The sequence below is a fragment of the Heptranchias perlo genome, chromosome 6, assembly GCF_035084215.1.
Source record: "Heptranchias perlo isolate sHepPer1 chromosome 6, sHepPer1.hap1, whole genome shotgun sequence".
NCBI lineage: Eukaryota > Metazoa > Chordata > Chondrichthyes > Hexanchiformes > Hexanchidae > Heptranchias > Heptranchias perlo.
The window spans coordinates 26,085,785-26,104,477 of NC_090330.1; the positions used below are offsets into that span (position 1 = coordinate 26,085,785).

Consider the following 18,693-nt stretch of genomic DNA (forward strand, 5'->3'; position numbering starts at 1 on the left):
CCAGACTCAACCTGCTGGCCAGCTCAGTGTGGGAGCTGGCCGATTTCCTGCCCTCGCAGAACCGGCGAGAGCTGCACCCGCTTGTTGCCTGCAGCTCGCCAACGGCATTTAAATGAGGCCCAGGTCTCAAATTGGCTTGGGCCCACGCTGGCACGAACGGGTAGGTGGCGTGGCTGCTCTGCCAACTTTGCTCCCGTTTTGTACACTACTTGAAAATCTCCCTCTTGCATTATTTAGCCTTGGGTAGTTTCTGAAGATGTGTATACTAAGTCTGGAATGCACCTTTAGTCTCCTAATTTCACAGTCAATTATTTATTTGTACTTACTGAATCTGAGGCTGCTACATGGATAAAACTCTCCAGAATAGATGAACTCAACTGATCCATAACTTCAATCATTGGCTTATCATCATCCTATGTTTGGAAGAACAATTATGTCAGTATAAGTATGCAGATTGAACCATGCCAAGTTTAGGCACAATTCTAAAAAAATACAAATATTTTGAATATATTGTACTTTACATGCAAATGTCATTTTCTTTATAAATGTATTTTAAATTTTTGTGGTTGATCATTTGGAACTGCTATTGTAATGTTAGTGTAAGTACTTGGGGGTTGATATTTCTTGAGCCCTGTTCCACCAGAAGTGAGGTGGAGTGCAATTTCCAGCCGTCAGTGTAGCCCAATGTGAAGTGAATTAGAAGTGGTGGAGTGGATTAAAGGGGCAGGCACCCAGACTATTGACGATGGTTCCTGGGCATCTGCCCCATGGCGGAGTAAGGAAAATCAGATGGCATCTTGTCATTCTGTTTGAGGGAGGTGGCCAGTTTTGCGATTGACTACTGTTATGAAAATGGCATTGGGCCCCCAACTATATCTTGATGCAGTCAGTTACTCCTGCTTCATGTACTCCTACTTGATTGCAGGATAGATGGAACTGGCAGGTCCTGCCTCTAAGTGGTCATGATGGAAAGGGAGGGTTCACTTTTGCACCTGCCCCATATACGTTGGAATTTCAGAACATTAAGAAAAGGGAAGAGACCCAGTTGAACCAGGTTCTGCCCCAAACCATCCCCCTTTCCAACTTGGGTTCTTGTTCCTCCCTCCCAACCCCAGAAATGTCATCATGTTTTTAAAATAACCAATTTTGAATTACTAGCTTTAAAAATGCAAAACCGTAAGTTACTCTCAATTATCATTTATCCATAATATGTATTTTATCATTTTTAATAACAGAGGGAAGAAAAGTCCATACCTCTGACTGTCCTAAAGCTGAAAACAAAGAACGAACTTCCTTCAGGATAGAAACAGCCAACTTTCGTGTTGCAATCTGACAGCTACAAAGTAAAACAAGTGCAAATCCTTCCACAGCATGTAGCACATTTGAGTGAGGACTCCTTTCCTGCTGAAGCTAACGGTTAGATCCATTTGAAATTAACTTTGGGATAATTAGACAGCAATTCAAAATTACATAACATTTTCACAATAAAAATATTCTAATTATACATTCAAATTATTTTACATTAGGCTTGGAACATATGGCATTCTTTTTACTCATCTTTCTAAAGTTATATTTACAAATGTTTAAAATGTTGTAGCAGAGTAACCGAGGACCCTGATCCCTGAGTAAGGGGTGTAGCCCTTTTAAGGAGACTTCCCCATTAAGAGAAAGGGTCTGGCCCTTTTGAGACCACACCGTTAAAAAATAATTACGGCTGGAGTGGGTGAAGACCTTCCCCAGTCAGATGAGAGTTAAAAGGGTGAGGCACAAGAGAAACAGGGTTGCTGCTGCTGCAGCGGCGGTGACTGAGCCCTCTAAACACAGCCCAAAGAGGAAGCGGCAAAGCAGCTGTGCCTCACCTGGCCTGAGGCCTGAAAAGAAGCTGATGAGCTGAAAGGCAGTTGAGGGCAGTTGCAAGACAAAGTTGTGGACAGCTGAAAGCGGACTAGGCATTGGCAAAGGTACGGTATATTGGGAAAGTGTACTAGGCGTTGCTAAAGGTACTGTAGTGTGACTTTGTGTGGGTTGAATTAAAAGAAACTTGGTATGAAGTACGAATTGATCAAGGACTATCGTTTTTAATATGAAGAAGGTTATGAGAGGGTAGGACTCTGTAATATATGGTGTCAGAAGTGGGATCATGTCTCTAAGAGAGAAAAGAGACCAACCCAATATGGAGGAAAGGCTTGAGAAATTGTTGCGTGCTCAAGAGAGGACCAATCAGTTCCTGATCCGTAACGTCCAGCAAGAGTTCTGGGGTAAAGGGTGTGCGTTGTTGAGTGACAGGAAGCAACGTGCTGTGTACAATAAGCAAGGTGTTGTGGATAAAGAAGCTTATGTCCTAAACCAGGATTGTGATGGGGACAAGTTCTGGACATTCTATAAAGAAATGATGGTGGCTGACATTAGGGAGTTTGAGGATAAGTACAATTACACATTCACCGAGGGTACTGTAGCAGAGGCTTCTAAGAGTGAGCTGAGGAAGGAACGTACAGGAATTTTTCAGGAAACCTCTGCCCATTCTGAGAAGATACGGAAGTCCAGAAAGGGTCAAGGAGGAAGGCCTGGGAAGTCCATTCATAACCAAAAACAGTCCTGTACAAGGCTTTCCCCAGGATGAGGGAAGAAATCAGTGACATGTGCTTATGTGGGAACAGTCAGGAGGAAACTGGCATGGATCGGTTCCTCAAATTGCAGGCCGAGCTGGCAGACACCCCCAGAGTTCTGGGGAGGACAGTGTCCAAAGCTATCAAACTGGCCAAGGAGGTGTCAAGTTTGGAGTCCCACCTAAAGGACACTCAGAAGCTGCTCCAGGAGGAGAAGGAAAAGAGGCTGAAGCTGGGGTGGCAGGTGGTCTCCGTGCAGGTTCAGTTGGCAAATAGCAAGAAGAGACTGGCACTGGTTAGACAGGTCCAAGAGCTACATGAGGAGCTCGAGCACCTCAACAAGCAGCACCGGGCTGAGAAGGAGGACCCGATGAGCTCCAAGGATGATGTGGGCAAGAGTCCATGAGCTGGAGAAGGTGAAGCGAGCGCTGGAGCAGCAGGTAGAGGAGATGAGGACCCAGTTGGAGGAGTGGGCTGATGAGCTGCAGGAGATCGAGGACGCCGAGCTCCACGAAGGCACTTCACAAAGAAGAGAAAAGCCAGCAAACGGAGACTGTCACCAGCCTCCAGCAGTCAGTCAACGAGATGGTTGATCAGAAGGAGCTGCTTGAGCAAGCTGCGTGGGTTCAGGTGGAAAGGCTGACCAGACAGCTCGACGTGTTGAACGTGGAGATCATGAAGCTCCACAACTTCTTGATGCAAAAGTACGTGGAGCTGCAGGAAGAGAAGAAATTGAGGCACCAACTGGCGGAAGACTCGCAAAGAGCGGGCAGTTCAGCAAGTTGTCCTCGATCTCCGCTGGAAGTGGGAGACCCTCGAGGAAGCCCTGAGGGCCAAAGAGGATGCAATGCTCAGTTTTGAGGGAGATGGTAGCCGAAAGAGAGTAAGTTGCAACAAGAGTCCGTGCTAAGGAAAGAAGCAGAAAGGATGTGCAGTGAGAAGGCTTCTGTTGTCAGGCAGCACAAGACATTGAAGGTTGAGAAGGAAGCTGAACAGATTCAGATTTTGGAAAGTAATCAGATGGGCCTCGAAGACCTAAAGAGGGAGAAGAACGAGCTGGCGCAGAAGGTGCAAGAGTTGGACCCCAAGGTTGCGGAGCTGACCTCTCAAAACCAGAGTCTCCAGTCCGCCTGTGAAACCCACATGCAAGCAGACCCATGTTGAAGAGATTGTAGCTCTTCAAAGAAAGCAAGAGGTGACTTGAAGGTCAAAGGAGGCAATCCAACAATGAACAGGTGGAAAGATCTGCAAAACTGCAGCGTGATCTTTTCAACGCATTGACTATGGTCAAGAAGATTAGAGGCAACTTGGAAGAGTTCAGGAACAAGCTGGCTGGTCTCAGAGTCCTCAGAATAACAAGATCCTCCATGAGCAATTTGCTTCCCGGCAGGGAACCACTGAACGGTTGGAAAAGGAGAGGAAGCGATCGGAAGAGGGGAAGGGGCTTCGTAAGGAGGTTGCTCGACAAGAAAGATCAGAGCGAAAAGACCAGCGAGGAGTTGAAGGAGCAAGTTGCTCGATGCAGAGAGACCATCAAAATCACTCCAGCAGTGGAAGTGACTAAGGTTATACATGGTGAAGTAGCTCCTGAATCAAAGGGTCTAACTTTGGAAAGTGACCATGAAGTGAAATTACACTCAGCTTCTAATGACAAATTTCAAGCCATACAAAATGGGACAGTGACCCCACTGGTGGATCTTTCTGAAGTTGAGAGTTCAGAGTCCCATGAACTGGGGTTCCTTGTGACTGCAGTGGCCATTGTAGAGCAAGTTATTGCAGAAGCTGTAGACTCTGTGGATACAGAGATTCCAGAGTTAAGTGCTGTAGATCAGGTTCAGTGAGCTTGATGCAGGGGTTGTACAAGAACCGGTGATAGAAACTACAGCTGACATTACCGAAGCTGCAATAGAAACAATGGCTGGCTACTTGTCAGACGCTCGTAGTGTGGTCCGTGAAAATGGCTCTACTCTTGCTGAGCAAGAGCTGCTGAGCGGAACAGCTTGAAGGTGGGTTGGCTGAATGCAAAATCAAAGAAATTGGTGAACAGAAATTAGAGTCTTTAGGAATAGGTGTTGCAATAGTTGACCCAAGAGTGCAAACTATGGAAACCATCCTAACTGAAGTGGTAAAGAAGGTGGTAACAGAAATAATTGGGACCATTTGCAGGACCTCTGTTTTGTCATCCCAATCAGCACAGCTGGAAAGAATCAAAGCGGAAACCCAAACGGATCTCAGACAAGAAACCAATAGGACGGGACTGATAGGGCAGGACTTCGACAGTGTAAAGGCACTGAAAAGGCACCAAAAGAGGATGAAATGGAGGTAGCTAATGGAGTGACCGATAATCCCGTAATCAGGTTGGAGTTTCCTGGAGTTTGGGCCGCCATTAAATCGTCAATTGAAGGGTGCAAAGAGGAATCAGCAGAGGTCAAATAAGGACTAGGGGAAGGAAGATTCCTCTGGGGGAAGAGGAACAAAGCACAAGGAGGAAACCCACAGGAGGGTCAGATGGACCAAATCGAGGGGCAGGCGCAAACCGCAGGAATCAAGTGCAGGGAGGGATGGTTGCTTCAAAATGGAGGACAAAGTCAACTGCTCACGGTCGGAAAAGGCGTTGCAGTCATCATCCTGCGAAGGGTGGCCGAGGAGCAACGGCTGGAGTTAGGGCGGTTAAGGAGAAACCAGTTCCAATCTCTGAGAAACCCAAGGAACGGGATCCTTGGCCACCACCAGGGTTTGTTCGCTATCTTATGGAATTGAGTGTCGGTGCGGGCAGTGGCGAGTTCCACATCTCCAGATCCTGATGTCAAAGGGAGTACATGGGGGGAGGGGTGAGAAGGATTCAAGAAAAGACATAAGGAGGAAAAGTCCAAACATGTAACACCAACAGACATTGTTAAGCAGTGGAAAGAGAAAAAGTCTGCTCCAGATCAGGAAGCAGTTTAATTGGTACTTCTTCCCTCCGGTCTATCTTTGGTCCATGGGGTGAGCTTGCTGAGAGGACTGTGCTCTGAGGGGATATGGCTGCCAGCAGTCTTTCGAAAATGTAATGGAAAGGAGACCAAATGGACTGAGCTTGGAAACAGCCAGAATGAAGGAGAGTGCTTTTATTGAGAAGGCGGCTGGACAGGTGAAGCAATCGGCAGGTCCGATCAATGTTCTTCCGCAAAAAGGTGATTACACCAGAAAGGCAAGGTGACGGACATGAGTGGGAAATTTCCACGGGGAAAATCCAGCAAGAGGACTCCTGTGAAAGAGGGATGCTGGAATCCACACGAAAAGGAGGCGGGAAACTCAGATGCAACGTCGGTAGCCTTTGAAATAGCTAAAGGGACTGTCCATGGGGCATGTGAACGTGGGCAGCAAGAACTTGGTGAAATGATTGCAAAGGCAATTATTGGCCGATGGCTCTATGCTGGGGGGGGAGGGGGGCGGGGAAAGATGTGTAGCAGAGTAACTGAGGATCCTGATCCCCAAGTAAGGGGTGCGTCCCTTTTAAGAGACCTCACCTTTAAGAAGTAATTACGGCTAGAATGGGTGGAGACCTTCCCCAGTCAGCACAAGAGAAACAAGGCTGCGGCTGCTGCTGAGACAGCCCCCTGAACACAACCCAAAGAGGAACCTGGAAAGCACCCCAGACCTGAGACCTGGCTGATGGGCAGTTGCAGACAGCTGAAAGGGACTGAGAAAGCATACTAGGTGTTGCCAAAGGTACGGTAGTGTGACTTTGTGTGAAGTGAATTAAAAGAAACTTGGTATGAAGTACGAATTGGTCGAGGACTATCGTTTGTCGTATGAAGAAGGTTACGAGAGAGTATGACTCTGACAATGTATTGAAGAAGAATGAATCCTGGGGATGATTACATCAGCTGAAAACTGAGATGAGCTTACAGCTTTGAAGTCACTCCAGGGTATCTTTTTAATATGCACTGAGGTTTAAAAGGGTATGTTGATTTTGAGCAGGTTTTTCTTTTTTCCCACTCCAGCGCGTGAGAGCAGTGCACTACTGCACTGCACCAAATGGAGCTAAATTTAGCCGAGAACAATATCATAGTCTAACTAATTAGCATTCTTTGGCCTTCTCCCAAGCACACACATCCCTCAGTGAATGGGCATGCATCCAGATCAGGGGAGGAAACTTGTTCCGCTGCAGGCCTTAGCGTGCTATTGTCTGCCAATTTTGGGCCTTCTGACTACTGTGTAAAATCAGATGGCCTACAACCCTGGTGATCATCCTTGCTGGCTTTTAAAACAAATACTTCCTTATTCAAAAGGTGTGAGGAAGTTGCTGGCAGCCCTTTCTCAGATCCTCTAATCTGAACACAACCTGTAAGGCCCACCTTCAGTGGCTGAATTACTGTTTGGGCCTCTGCCAGGTGCAGACCCAGGAAAATGAAGTGAAAAGCATTTTGACATACTACAACAACTTGATTTGTATAGCACCTTTTTAATGCAGAAAAAAAGTCCCAAGGCACTTCAGAGATGTAAGGAAAAAAAAATTGGCGCTGAGCCAATGCAGAGGATATTAGGAGGGGTGACCAAATGCTTGGTCAAAGAGGTGGCTTTTAAGGAGAGCCTTAAATGAGGAGAGGGAAGTGGAAAGCCAAAGGGTTTTAGAGAAAGACTTCTGGAGGATAGGCCTAAGTGGCTGAAAGCACAGCCACCAATGGCAGGGCAAAAGGAAGAGGGGTGCACAAAAGGTCTTTGTGTGGGATAGAATATTGGCTGCAGAGTCTTGGATGAGCTAAAATTTATAGAAGATAGGAGGCCGGCCAGGAGAACATTGGAATAGTCGAGTCTGGAGGTGACAAGATGTGGATAAGGGTTTCAGCAGCAGATAGGCGGAGGTGGGGGCAGAAGCAGGCAATGGTACAGAATTGGAATTGGGCCATCTATGTGATGGAGAGGATATGGTGTCAGAAGCTCATCCTGGACTTGAACAGGACACCGAGGTTGCAAACAGTCTGGTTTAGCCTGAGAGTGCCAAGGAGGAGGCAATGGAACAGAGTTTGTGGTGGGGACTGAAGACGATGGCTTCAGTCTCCCATTGCTTTGTTAGAGGAAACTGCTACTCATCCAATAGTGAATGTTAGACAAGCAGTCTGACAACATAGTGGCAGTGGAGGCGTGAAGAGTGGTGAGAAGAGACAGAGCTGGGTGTCATCAGTGCACATGTGGAAGCTGACCCCATATCTGCAAAGCATGTCACCAAGAGGCAGCACGTAGATGAGGAAGGGGGCACAAGGAAGAATCTTTGGGGAACTAAGGTGATGGTGTGGCGGTGGGAAGAGAAGCCATTTGTACAGATGCTTTTGCTACAATCAGATAGGTAAGAGTGGAACCAAACAAGGGCAATCCCACTGAGCTAGACGAGGAGGAGGCCGTGCTTCTTGACCACCCCAAAGAGGTCAAGAAGGACGAGGGGGGATAATGCGCCACAGTCACAGAGGATGTTGCTTGTGACTTTGGTAGTACTTACTTAGTTATTAAGCACTGCTTGATTCTCACTAGTTTCTGCATGTAAAACATCTAAACGGAACATAGCAATATTTCATGTTTGTGAGGTAAAAGAGCCATCCAAAGTTTACCTGCAGAAACTAGTTCAACTGAAGCACTGTTTAATGAATAAATGCTTCCAAAAGAAAACCTAATTGAATATATAAATCACATCATGATTGTTATTTCAAGAAAAGCCATGTGTTCAGCAGATAAATTAGAACGTACCTCCGAGGTCCTTAATTTAGTTTGGTCTTGGCCCTTGCTTTGAGTCTGTATTGCAAGCTTCCATTGAGTGAGCAGATGTACCAACAATTTTAGAGAGCTATCAAGAAGATTCTGTTGTGTGTCATTCACCTCACGAAGTAGAAAGTTAGTGAAACCAAACAATACATCTTCCCTCCAATCAACAAAATCAACAAGAAGACTCTGAAGAGAGTTTTGTGCAATGTGGCGAAGTTCATCATCCATGTGGATGGTAAGCCTAAATTGGAGTAAGAAATTTTTTAAACATTATTACAATGTGTAGGTTTTCTCATTAGGGGGAATGAAATTCTTCTTAGCACACTGACAGAATGTTAAGTGGAAGTTAAACTTTTCCCCTGTTTTATCACACGTCTGGGAATACACAACTTTAGTCTATGCACTTTCTGGAAGTTTTACTTTCATTGTTCTGTGCAAAAGTTAAAGCACAAATGAGTGGCCAAAGTAATAATGTTACTGAACTAACTATAAAGCTTGTTAACTGATATAACAAATGCATACTGAGCCAATCTACGCTATGGAGTATACAATTTCAGGACAAAATAGAGGGAGAGTGTAGCAGATACTATCTCCAATTTTCAGATAAGCATCCATAGCTAACAGCACGTAGTGCAAGGTCATGTCAAAATGTCCCCTATAGTCTGGGGCAGGGAGACAACTCACTACTGAGCATGGGAGACATCATGGGTGCTGTGTATGTGGGGGAATACACCCAAAGGACTGGAGGACAGTCGTAAAAGGTATCTAACATGAAGAAAAGTGCAAAGGTAAGCAATTAGAATGATCATGAATAAATGTAGGCTGCCATATATGTAGAAAGAAACTTATGCCAATCAAAGTAACTTCGAGATATCAGATGTGTTTGCTTGAATAGCTTAGTATGCTTAACCCAAATTGATTCAGCAACCTGCTGGAATTCTAACACAAAACAAGTAACAAAGACTATTGAGAACTATTAGAACAGGCCAAAAAAGCAAAACATGGAAAGATGCAAGTGTGAAAGATTGATGACTGACTATCATTATTCAAACATACAGCTGACAATTCTGATGTACTTAGTCACCTCTCAAATAGGCTGTAAGCAAGATACTTTTATAATCTGGTAAGCATGGCATGGAATGGCCCACAGGTGCTTGAATGGCCCACAGGTGAAGTTGATACTGCAATGGGAATAGCTATCTCTATCGCCAAAAGTTAAAATTACCCTCTCTGTTTGAAGAAGTATCTCCTGCCCTCTGTTCTAAATCTCTTATATTTAATCTTGTATCTATTGCCCCTCGTTCTTGACCCCTCAACTACTGAAAACAATATGCTTCTGTCTACACTCCCATCTTTTCATAATTTAAAAAACTTTTATTACCACCCCATACTCTGTTGTTCTAATGAAAAAAGACTCAACTTTTCAAGTTGTTCTTCGTCTCTGCATTTCCTCATCAGGCAGCGTCTTAGTGAATCTGCATCATTCCCTCTGTAAAGCCTCAATAGCCTTCTTATAGCATGGAGCCCAATGCTGCACACAATACTCTAGCTGAGGTTTTCCTAAAGTTTCACATTTGAGATAAAACCTAGAATTCTATTAGCTTTTTTTACAGCTGTATCAACCGGAGATGCTGCCTTTAATGCTCTGTGTATATATATTCCCATGTCCCTCTGCTCTTCCACAGCACCATGTCTACTTCCATTCAGAGTATAATTACTGTTTTTTTTAACCAAAATACATCACCTCATACTTACTGATGTTAAATTCCATCCACTTTTTAGCCCATCTTAGCAATATCCCGTTGCAATTTCCTTTTGGTCTTCTAAAGAATTAACCATACCTCCTATTTTGGTATCGTGCAAATTTTGTCACCTCTCTCTCTAGGCTCATGTCCAAATTATTGATATGCACAGTGAACAGAAGTGGCCCCAAAACAGAATGTTCTCTTCTAATCTCCCATGTGATACCATGTAAAAGGCTTTCCTATTGTCCATATATACTACATCCACTGCATCTTTCCCATCTACCATGTCTGTTACCCTCGCAAACAATTCTGAGGTTTGTCAAGTATGATCGTCCCTTTTCAAACCTGTGCTGATTACTTCTAACTCTTTATCTAGCTATGTGATATAAAGGTTGAGAGATCCACGTGTATTGCACCTATGACATTAGCACATACACTGCATGCTGTATGTGCTGTGCTGATGTTAAGGTTGTGATGAGCGCACATCTGGACCTGATTTTCGGCAGGAAAAGAAACAAAAGTTGTGCAATTTGGATTTTTTTTTAAGGGGACTTAGATCATCTTTAGGTATTGCTATAAGGATGATATTATTTACACTACAGTAAGTGTCCTAATTGTCCTTCCTAATTGGGTATTGAGCAATAACAGTAGTGCACTGACAAAGTTGCCACACCAATAGACCCTGAGAACTGAGGTCATCAATCAAAGGCTGACTCAGGTTACACACTAATTGCACTGATTACTAAAATCAAGATTGCAATTGTTCCCCTGTGAACAGCCTCCAATATGTATTATCCCACCATGATGGTGGAAGATAAGTGGCTGGAGTTACAATAAACATAAGTTCTTCAATTTTATTTCTAGTTTTAAAAAAAAATCTAGGGTTGAGCGAGTCTATTGATGAGCCCCATAAAAGTGGTGTCCTTGAACTGGGAATAACTGTGGGATGTGATTTAGTTTGACTGTACCTTTTCTATGTTTCTTGCTTGTTTTTTTTAAACTGACTTTCTCCAAATTTACCAGGTTTTTTGGGTCCAATTTTTAAAAACTTTTTTTCCTGTTTATTTAAAAAAGAGAACCTGAAAAAATAAGAGTCTTCAAATTGGCAATAAAAATGGACTTTAATGATCCTTAACTATAATTTTAACTGATAACAAAACATACCTTGCCAGTAAGTCAATCAATTCCAGTTTTGACATTCCATCGGGTATTATTCGAGGAATGGCAGCTACACTGGTCCTAAAAAGATCAATTTTTGGTTTCCTCTCACCCCTGGATCAATGTAGAGAACAGTCAATTCATAACTTAAAATGAAAAAATGATAATATTGCATTTTTTTACATTCATCTGATTGAATTAGATTTTCTAAATACTTAAACAATAGACTATTCATTTCTACATAACCTTAAATCAAGAATGTTACTCAGGTGCAACAATTTAAACAGCATATATCTGTAAGAAATCCTGTCTCATGAATTAAACAGCATGTGGCTAGAACAAAATTTACTTCCCCAGGATCCACATATGTATACTCTTTAACTCATTAACATTCCCATAATGTCTTTATTATATTTAAGAAACATTTTTGAAATTAGAAATGATACGAAAAATGTACTTTTGTAAAAGTCGCCATAGCAAACTTGTATTGTAGCAATATCCATTGATAACTTGTGCAATTGTGCCAGATTGCAGGGGGGAATGCCCAGTGCCAATTGGCTCAGCCAACCCAAATGCAACACGACATGATAGCCAGAGTGCTACTCTGTTTATATTTTTCACGCATTTTCAAAAAGAATTACACGGGTGCTCTAGCGGCCTAGTTGCAGGCCCTTGGGAAGATTAAAAGGCAGTAGGGCCTTTTAATATGCTGTGCACCATGCACGCTCCACACAGTTTGAGCTGAAGGTGCAGCCAAAAAGTAGCCCAGCTGGTAAGTTCGTATTTATTTTTGTGGCACCACACTGCCAGCAAAAACAGGATGGTAAGTCATTCCCACCTTTCTCGGGGCACTACCGCAGGGCGGAAGGCCTCCACATCTCCCCCACTGTCCTTTCTGTAAATGTAGTGATTGTGCAAAATAATAAAATATAATATTTAATACATAAAATATAAGATTGATACTGGAATTAAAAACAGATGTAAATGACTTCAGAAATGTTTACATTTTCTAAATGTACATATGAATAAATATTCTCAACAGTTTAATGAACAGCCCTTAAGTTTATTTTAAAAGTGCTGGGAGATTAAAGGATATCCACCAGAGTCTACATATGTCCTCAGAGTGAGAGATGAAGAACTGGATGATAAGTTAATTCAGGCTACTCTTGCACACTTCAGGCCAAAGGTTATAAAACAACATTGAGAGATCTGCTAACTGAGACTGCTTTGGGTCTAAAGAGAGGAGAGTAAGATGATTTTCCTCGTAGGGTCTCCTTTATTATTCGAATGAGGCATGCTCTACATACATTGAAACCCAATTTACAAATAAGATAAATCACAGAGGATACATTCCCTATACAACTCTTTTAAATTCAATGATATCATGATTGATAGAGTTTTTTGATGAGCTAACAGAGAGGGTAGATGAGGGCAATGCAGTTGATGTGGTGTGTATGGACTTTCAAAAGGCGTTTGATAAAGTACTGCATGATAGGCTTGTCATCAAGATTGTGGCCCATGGAATAAAAGGGGCAGTAGCAACATGGATACAGAATTGGCTAAGTGACAGGAAACAGAGAGTAATGGTGAATGGTTGTTTTTCGGACTGAAGGGAGGTCTACACTGGTGTTCCCAAGGGGTTGGTGCTGGGACCACTGCTTTTCTTGATATATATATTAATGATTTGGGTGTACAGGGCACAACTTCAAAATCTGCAGATGACACAAAACTTGGAAGGGTAGTGAACAGTGAGGATGATAGTGATAGACTTCAAAAGGATATAGACAGGCTGGTGGAATGGGCGGACACATGGCAGATGAAATTTAACATAAAAAAATGCAAAGTGATACATTTTGGTAGGAAGAACGAGGAGAGGCAATATAAACTAGAGGGCACAATTCTAAAGGGGGTACAGGAGCAGAGAGATCTGGGGGTATATGTGCACAAATCGTTGAAGGTGGAAGGGCAGGTTGAGAAAGCTGTTAAAAAAGCATATGGTATCCTGGGCTTTATAAATAGAGGCATAGAGTACAAAAGTAAGGAAGTCATGATGAACCTTTATAAAACACTGGATCGGCCACAACTGGAGTGTTGTGTCCAGTTCTGAGCACCGCACTTTAGGAAAGATGTGAAGGCCTGAGAGAGGGTCTGGAGGAGATTTACTAGAATGATTCCAGGGATGACGGATTTTAGTTACATGGATAGACTGGAGAAGCTGGGGTTGTTCTCCTTGGAACAGAGATGGTTGCCAGGAGATTTGATAGAGATATTCAAAATCATGAAGGGTCAAGAACCAGAGGGCATAGATTTACGGTGATTGGCAAAAGAACCAAAGGTGACGTGAGAAAAAACTTTTTTTTTTATACAGCAAGTGGTTAGGATCTGGAATGCACTGCCTGAGGCAGATTCAATCATGGCCTTGAAAAGGGAACTGGATAAGTACTTGAAAGTAAAAAAATTGTAGTGCTACGGGGATAGCGTGAGGGAGTGGGACTAGCTGGATTGCTCTTGCGTAGAGCCGGCGCGGACTTGATGGGCTGAATGGCCTCCTTCTGTGCTGTAACTTTTCTATGATCCCCTGGTGCATTAGTTTTTTTTTCCCAGAGGAAGCAAAAAACATAGTAATAGACATTAACGGTATACTGCAACTATACATTATACACATCTCGAGAGACTAAGAGGAAAAGTATCTGGCTGCTGTCTGTTAGAAGTGTGAACAGAAGAATTGTTTGTGCAAGCCACTCAATTTACAATGCATCGTGCTGGCACAGACAGTGACAGTAAGCTGTGGCCTATTCTGCCACTTCTGTTTAATTTTCCACATCCTTTTAAATTTCAACGACTTGCAATTTTCCATTCCAATCACTAGTGTGCTCCTTGCATATGTCCAAATCTACACCTGGAGCTGTAATTATGGAAATGACTTGACCACAAAAATTAGCACATTACCATTCTGATAAAATTTTCACCAGTTTTGAACCATATGGAACTGACATACAAGTCAACCCCATCCTTTCAACATTAACAAAAAACTGAACTCTGCCTGAATTATATGCTTGCTTACGTGATCATGTCTTCAGGTTCTTTGTTCAATATTTGTACATTGGTCAACATCATACAACGGCCAACTTCTTTATCGAGGTGCCTCAAGATGCTATCTAGGGCTTTTCTTAGTTGTGGATAGTACAGAGACATGCCTGTTGAGGGTAAAATTTAACTTTAGAATTGTTTTGACAGACTCCATTAACTAAAAGCATTGGCCCTGAATTTCCTTGCTATCTTCAGCACTTATGCTGTTACTAGGCTGTCACTGTGCCACAAAGAGCGAGGAAATTTGTATTTTAGCGCAATCCACCGCTTATGTACTGTTTAAACAGCTCAGGGTCAAATGGGCTGCTGAGATTATGAAGTGTGGTTCGGCCTGAGGTAGTGGCAAGGGAGGGGATGGAATCGGTGCTGTTGTGGCACTGTTCAGTGGTCCTTGGTGTGAGGTCCAGAGCAACCTCCCTCCAAGCAGCTTAAGTAACATTCCTGGCTGACTTGCTAGGAGTCTGTCCCTCCCATCTTCTATCTCTTCCAGGAGAGCTTGCAGGCATTCTTCTGAAAAACATGTTGCTCCTATTTCAATGGTACCCTGTCATGGTGCCCAGTAGGTAGAGCAGTGTCCTACTGCTCATGGTGCTGCCAAAATCTACTGAAGATGAGGGTGAGAAATGCCCTGAAGAAATTTGATCCTAATGTGCTGAGTGAACATTCACTGCAGTATTCCTTTGCAGCCCCCAAGTGTTCTCCTGAAAACTGGAGTCTGTGGAAAAGACTAGCACTTCTACATACAGGTTTCTTGAGGACTAAGCTGCTCACGCTGATTCTACACGTGACTTACACCAGAGCCAGGTGAAATGAAAATGAACATATCCAACAAACTTAAGTGCAACTCCCTCTAGAGACGAGCGGCAGATGCAACTTTAAAAAAAAATCAGTCTATAAGCTGCGGAACTAACATCAACAAAATTCAGGTCCATAGTCCCTGCTTCAATCACTAACTCCTGTAGTGCATTCCACAGCCTCACAATGCCCTTTGTATAAAAGTTTCTCCTGCTCTCTATCCTAAATCTTTTACATTTAATCTAATATCTATGTCCCTTTGTTCTACATCCCTCAATCACTGGAAACTATGGGGCTTAAATTCAGTATCATTGCGCCCGTTTTACAGGCGTAAAACGGGCTCAACAATAACCAGTTTAGCAGTGCAGTGGCCCGTGCACCAATCTGCACAGGCGATCGGGCCACTGCTAGATGGACCTCAGGAGGCGGTCAAAAAAAGGCCCCAAAACTTTTGAAGTTTTGTTTTCTGTGGAGTCAGTAGGAACAGAAGTGCTCCTCCTGTCTCCACAAATCAACCACGACCGGTGGCGGTGTATACGCACCACCCTCCCAATTGCTTCTTCACCCCCGGACTTACCTGTGGTCGTCGGCGTCAGCTGAAATTGGTTAGGCCCAGACAGGCCGCCTGAATTATGATGACGAGGCCTGAGGGGAAATTTTGTTCGGTTCTTGAGCCTCTCTGTTCTGTCACGCTGTTGCTGCGTGCTGCCGGAATTGTGCTGGCTTGGGGCGCAACAAATTTAGGCCCCAGATGGTTTCGAATTACCCTTCATAATTTTAAACACCTCTATCAAATCACCCCATAATCTCCTGTTTTAATGGAAACAGCCCCATTCTTCATTTTTGTATTTCCTTATAACAGGCAGCTTGCTAATAAATCTGCACTGTACTATTTATTGCCTTAACATTATTCCTATAGTGTGGACCCCAAAACTGCGTACAGTATTCCAGCTGTGGTCTTGGTACGGTTTTAAATAGATTCATAATTGCATGTCAACTTTTAAAATCTATACCTCTTGCCATAAAAAACAGTATTCCATTAGCTTTTTTTGTGGTCCTATCCACTTAAAGTACTCCTCTTAATGTCTTGTGAACTTGAACTCCTAAATCCCTCTGCTCTTCCATACCACTCAGCTTTCCCTCATTCAAGGTATAATTATTTCTTTTATTTTTTTACCAAAATGTAGCACCTCACATTCACTGACATTGAATTCCATCCGTTACATTTTTTCCCATACTATCTTATCAATATCCCGTTGCAGCTTCCTTTGGTCCTCAGAATTATTTCTTATGCCTCCTACTTTAGGACCGTCTGCAAATTTGGACCTCACTTCCTCTTGCCCTATATCCAAAATAATAATTTTATTACAGCTGGTGGAGGTATCTATAAAATATTTTGGAATGCAAGATGGGTTCCATTTGCCAGAACTTTATTTTTACTGGGGTATAATTTCAACACGGTTTCTCCTAATCTCTTGCTGTAATGTCAGAAATTCTATCCCACTGTGTTTTACTGCACTAAAATACAATTTTTTAGTTACACTTTATGACTGACCTATCATTTTTGCTTCTTCTTCTGTCAGGGTTTTACTCAAGTAAGTCTTCTTTACTCTGAGTGTGTTGCCAGATGGGAGTACAGCTCCTGTGTTAGGCATTGGTGGCTCCCCATCCTTTTGTTGTAGATTGTCAGCAACCACAAGGAAGGCCCTCAAACCAATGTTCATTCTCTGTGAAACATATTGCGAAAGTACATTGAATTAATACTTTGTTATGAAACGGCAACCGTCCTTGATTTCCATAGGCTGGGATTAAAATTACACCTATTATCATACCAGTATGTGGTAATTCCCTTATTAAAGTAGTATCCAAAATGTCACATTAATTTCTAGAAAATTTTGCCTATTTTTTATCAATGATTTTCTTGGGTTCAAAGCAGTTTAGCCATAATTGAAATATTTAAAAACATTTTTCACAACCAACCTGGCAGTAAACCCAGAAGATAGTTGATTCAGAGTGAATAGATACTTTTAAGAAACAGCTGGCTCAACTGAGAAGGCAGACCAAGGGTTATAGAGATAGTAACAGTTGAAAGGCAGGGATGTACATAGCATGGTGAAGGAGTTTAGGACGAGAGCTTTAGGACCAAGATGGCTGTGAGGAGCTCCAGGTGGTATATGCACAGAAGGCCCGACTCAGTGGACCATAGGGCACAGTTTGGGATGAGCAGCTGGGGAGGGGACTGGAGTCGATGGTGTAATTGGCAGTATCCATATAAGATGCATCCAGTATTCAACTGGAGAAAGTTCTAGCTCATCACAACTCGATGCCAGATGGGCGGTCTGGGAAAATTGAGTTGGTTGTGGCACCAAGGATATTGATGTTGCATCACAGCCTCCATTTCATTAATTTATAATTTCTTTCAATGTTAGAAAACTGACAAACATAGTCATTCACCACTTTAATACTTTAAAGTTTGCCGTACATTGTGACAAACATTTCAAAATTTTATATGAATTTGAAAATTAAATCACTGGCAAAGTGAACAAAATATTTTTTTTATATATATATGCAATCATCCTATATACTAACAATCTTAAATTAAGAAAAAATTATTGTGAAAATAAGCAATAAATACCTCCGGATTCAGACTGAAGGTCTTTGGTGACTTTCCAACACTAAGAAGGTCAAATATAATTTCCTTCATAGCAAAATCTAATCGCTCCTGAAAAGTGAAAAAATATTTCTTAAATTATTCCAAAATCAAAGGAATTTTGCAAGTTTGTTATAAAAAGACACAAAAACCTTTATTGCAAGGGAGTTGGAGTATAAGAGTAAAAAAGTCTTGCTGCAATTATATAGGCCTCTGGTGAAACCATACCTGGAGTACTGTGTACAGTCTTGGTCTTTTTACCTAAGGAAGGATATGCCTGCCGTAGAGGTGGTGCAACGAAGGTTCACTAGATTGATTCCTGGGATGAGAGGGTTGTCCTATGTGGAGAGATTGTGTAGAATGTGCCTATATTCTCTGGAGTTTAGAAAAATAAGAGGTGATCTTATTGAAACATATAAAATTCTTAGAGGGCTTGACAGGTTAGATGCCGATTCCCCTGGCTGGAGAGTCTAGAACTCGGGATCATAGTCTCAAGATAAGGGGTCGGCCATTTAGGACTGAAATGAGGAAAAATTTCTTCACTCAGAGAGTTGTGAATCTTTGGAATTCTCTACCCAGAGGGCTTTGGATGCTCAGTCATTGAGTATATTCAAGACTGAGATCGATGGATTTTTGAACACTAAGGGAATCAAGGGATATGGGGATAGGGCAGGAAAGTGGAGTTGAGGTAGAAGATCAACTATTATCTTAGTGAATGGTGGAGCAGGCTCGAGGGGCCGTATGGCCTATTCCTGTTCCTATTTCTTATGTTAAGATTTACAAGAAGAGTACATGGAGACATGCAAACAGCACACTATACAGAAAGTCTATTTGCAGTACTTATACAAAGCATGGGGGATGAAATTTATCTTGTGCAGTATTGCAAAATGGGTGCTAGCACACTGACAGC

At 42.7% G+C, this 18,693-nt stretch overlaps 1 protein-coding gene across 3 annotated transcripts in view; it reads right to left on the minus strand.

The window, feature by feature from the left end:
• LOC137322840 (protein furry homolog) overlaps positions 1-18,693 on the minus strand; it is a 305,481-nt gene that overhangs the window by 150,372 nt on the left and 136,416 nt on the right. For all 3 annotated transcript variants that reach the window (XM_067985968.1, XM_067985965.1, XM_067985966.1), the window contains exons 14-20: positions 17,769-17,855; positions 16,689-16,860; positions 14,313-14,445; positions 11,255-11,362; positions 8,331-8,586; positions 1,255-1,410; positions 327-413 (exon numbers count right to left, since the gene is read on the minus strand). In XM_067985968.1, the coding sequence (XP_067842069.1) occupies positions 327-413; positions 1,255-1,410; positions 8,331-8,586; positions 11,255-11,362; positions 14,313-14,445; positions 16,689-16,860; positions 17,769-17,855 (999 nt within the window). The remainder of the gene's footprint in view (positions 1-326; positions 414-1,254; positions 1,411-8,330; positions 8,587-11,254; positions 11,363-14,312; positions 14,446-16,688; positions 16,861-17,768; positions 17,856-18,693) is intronic.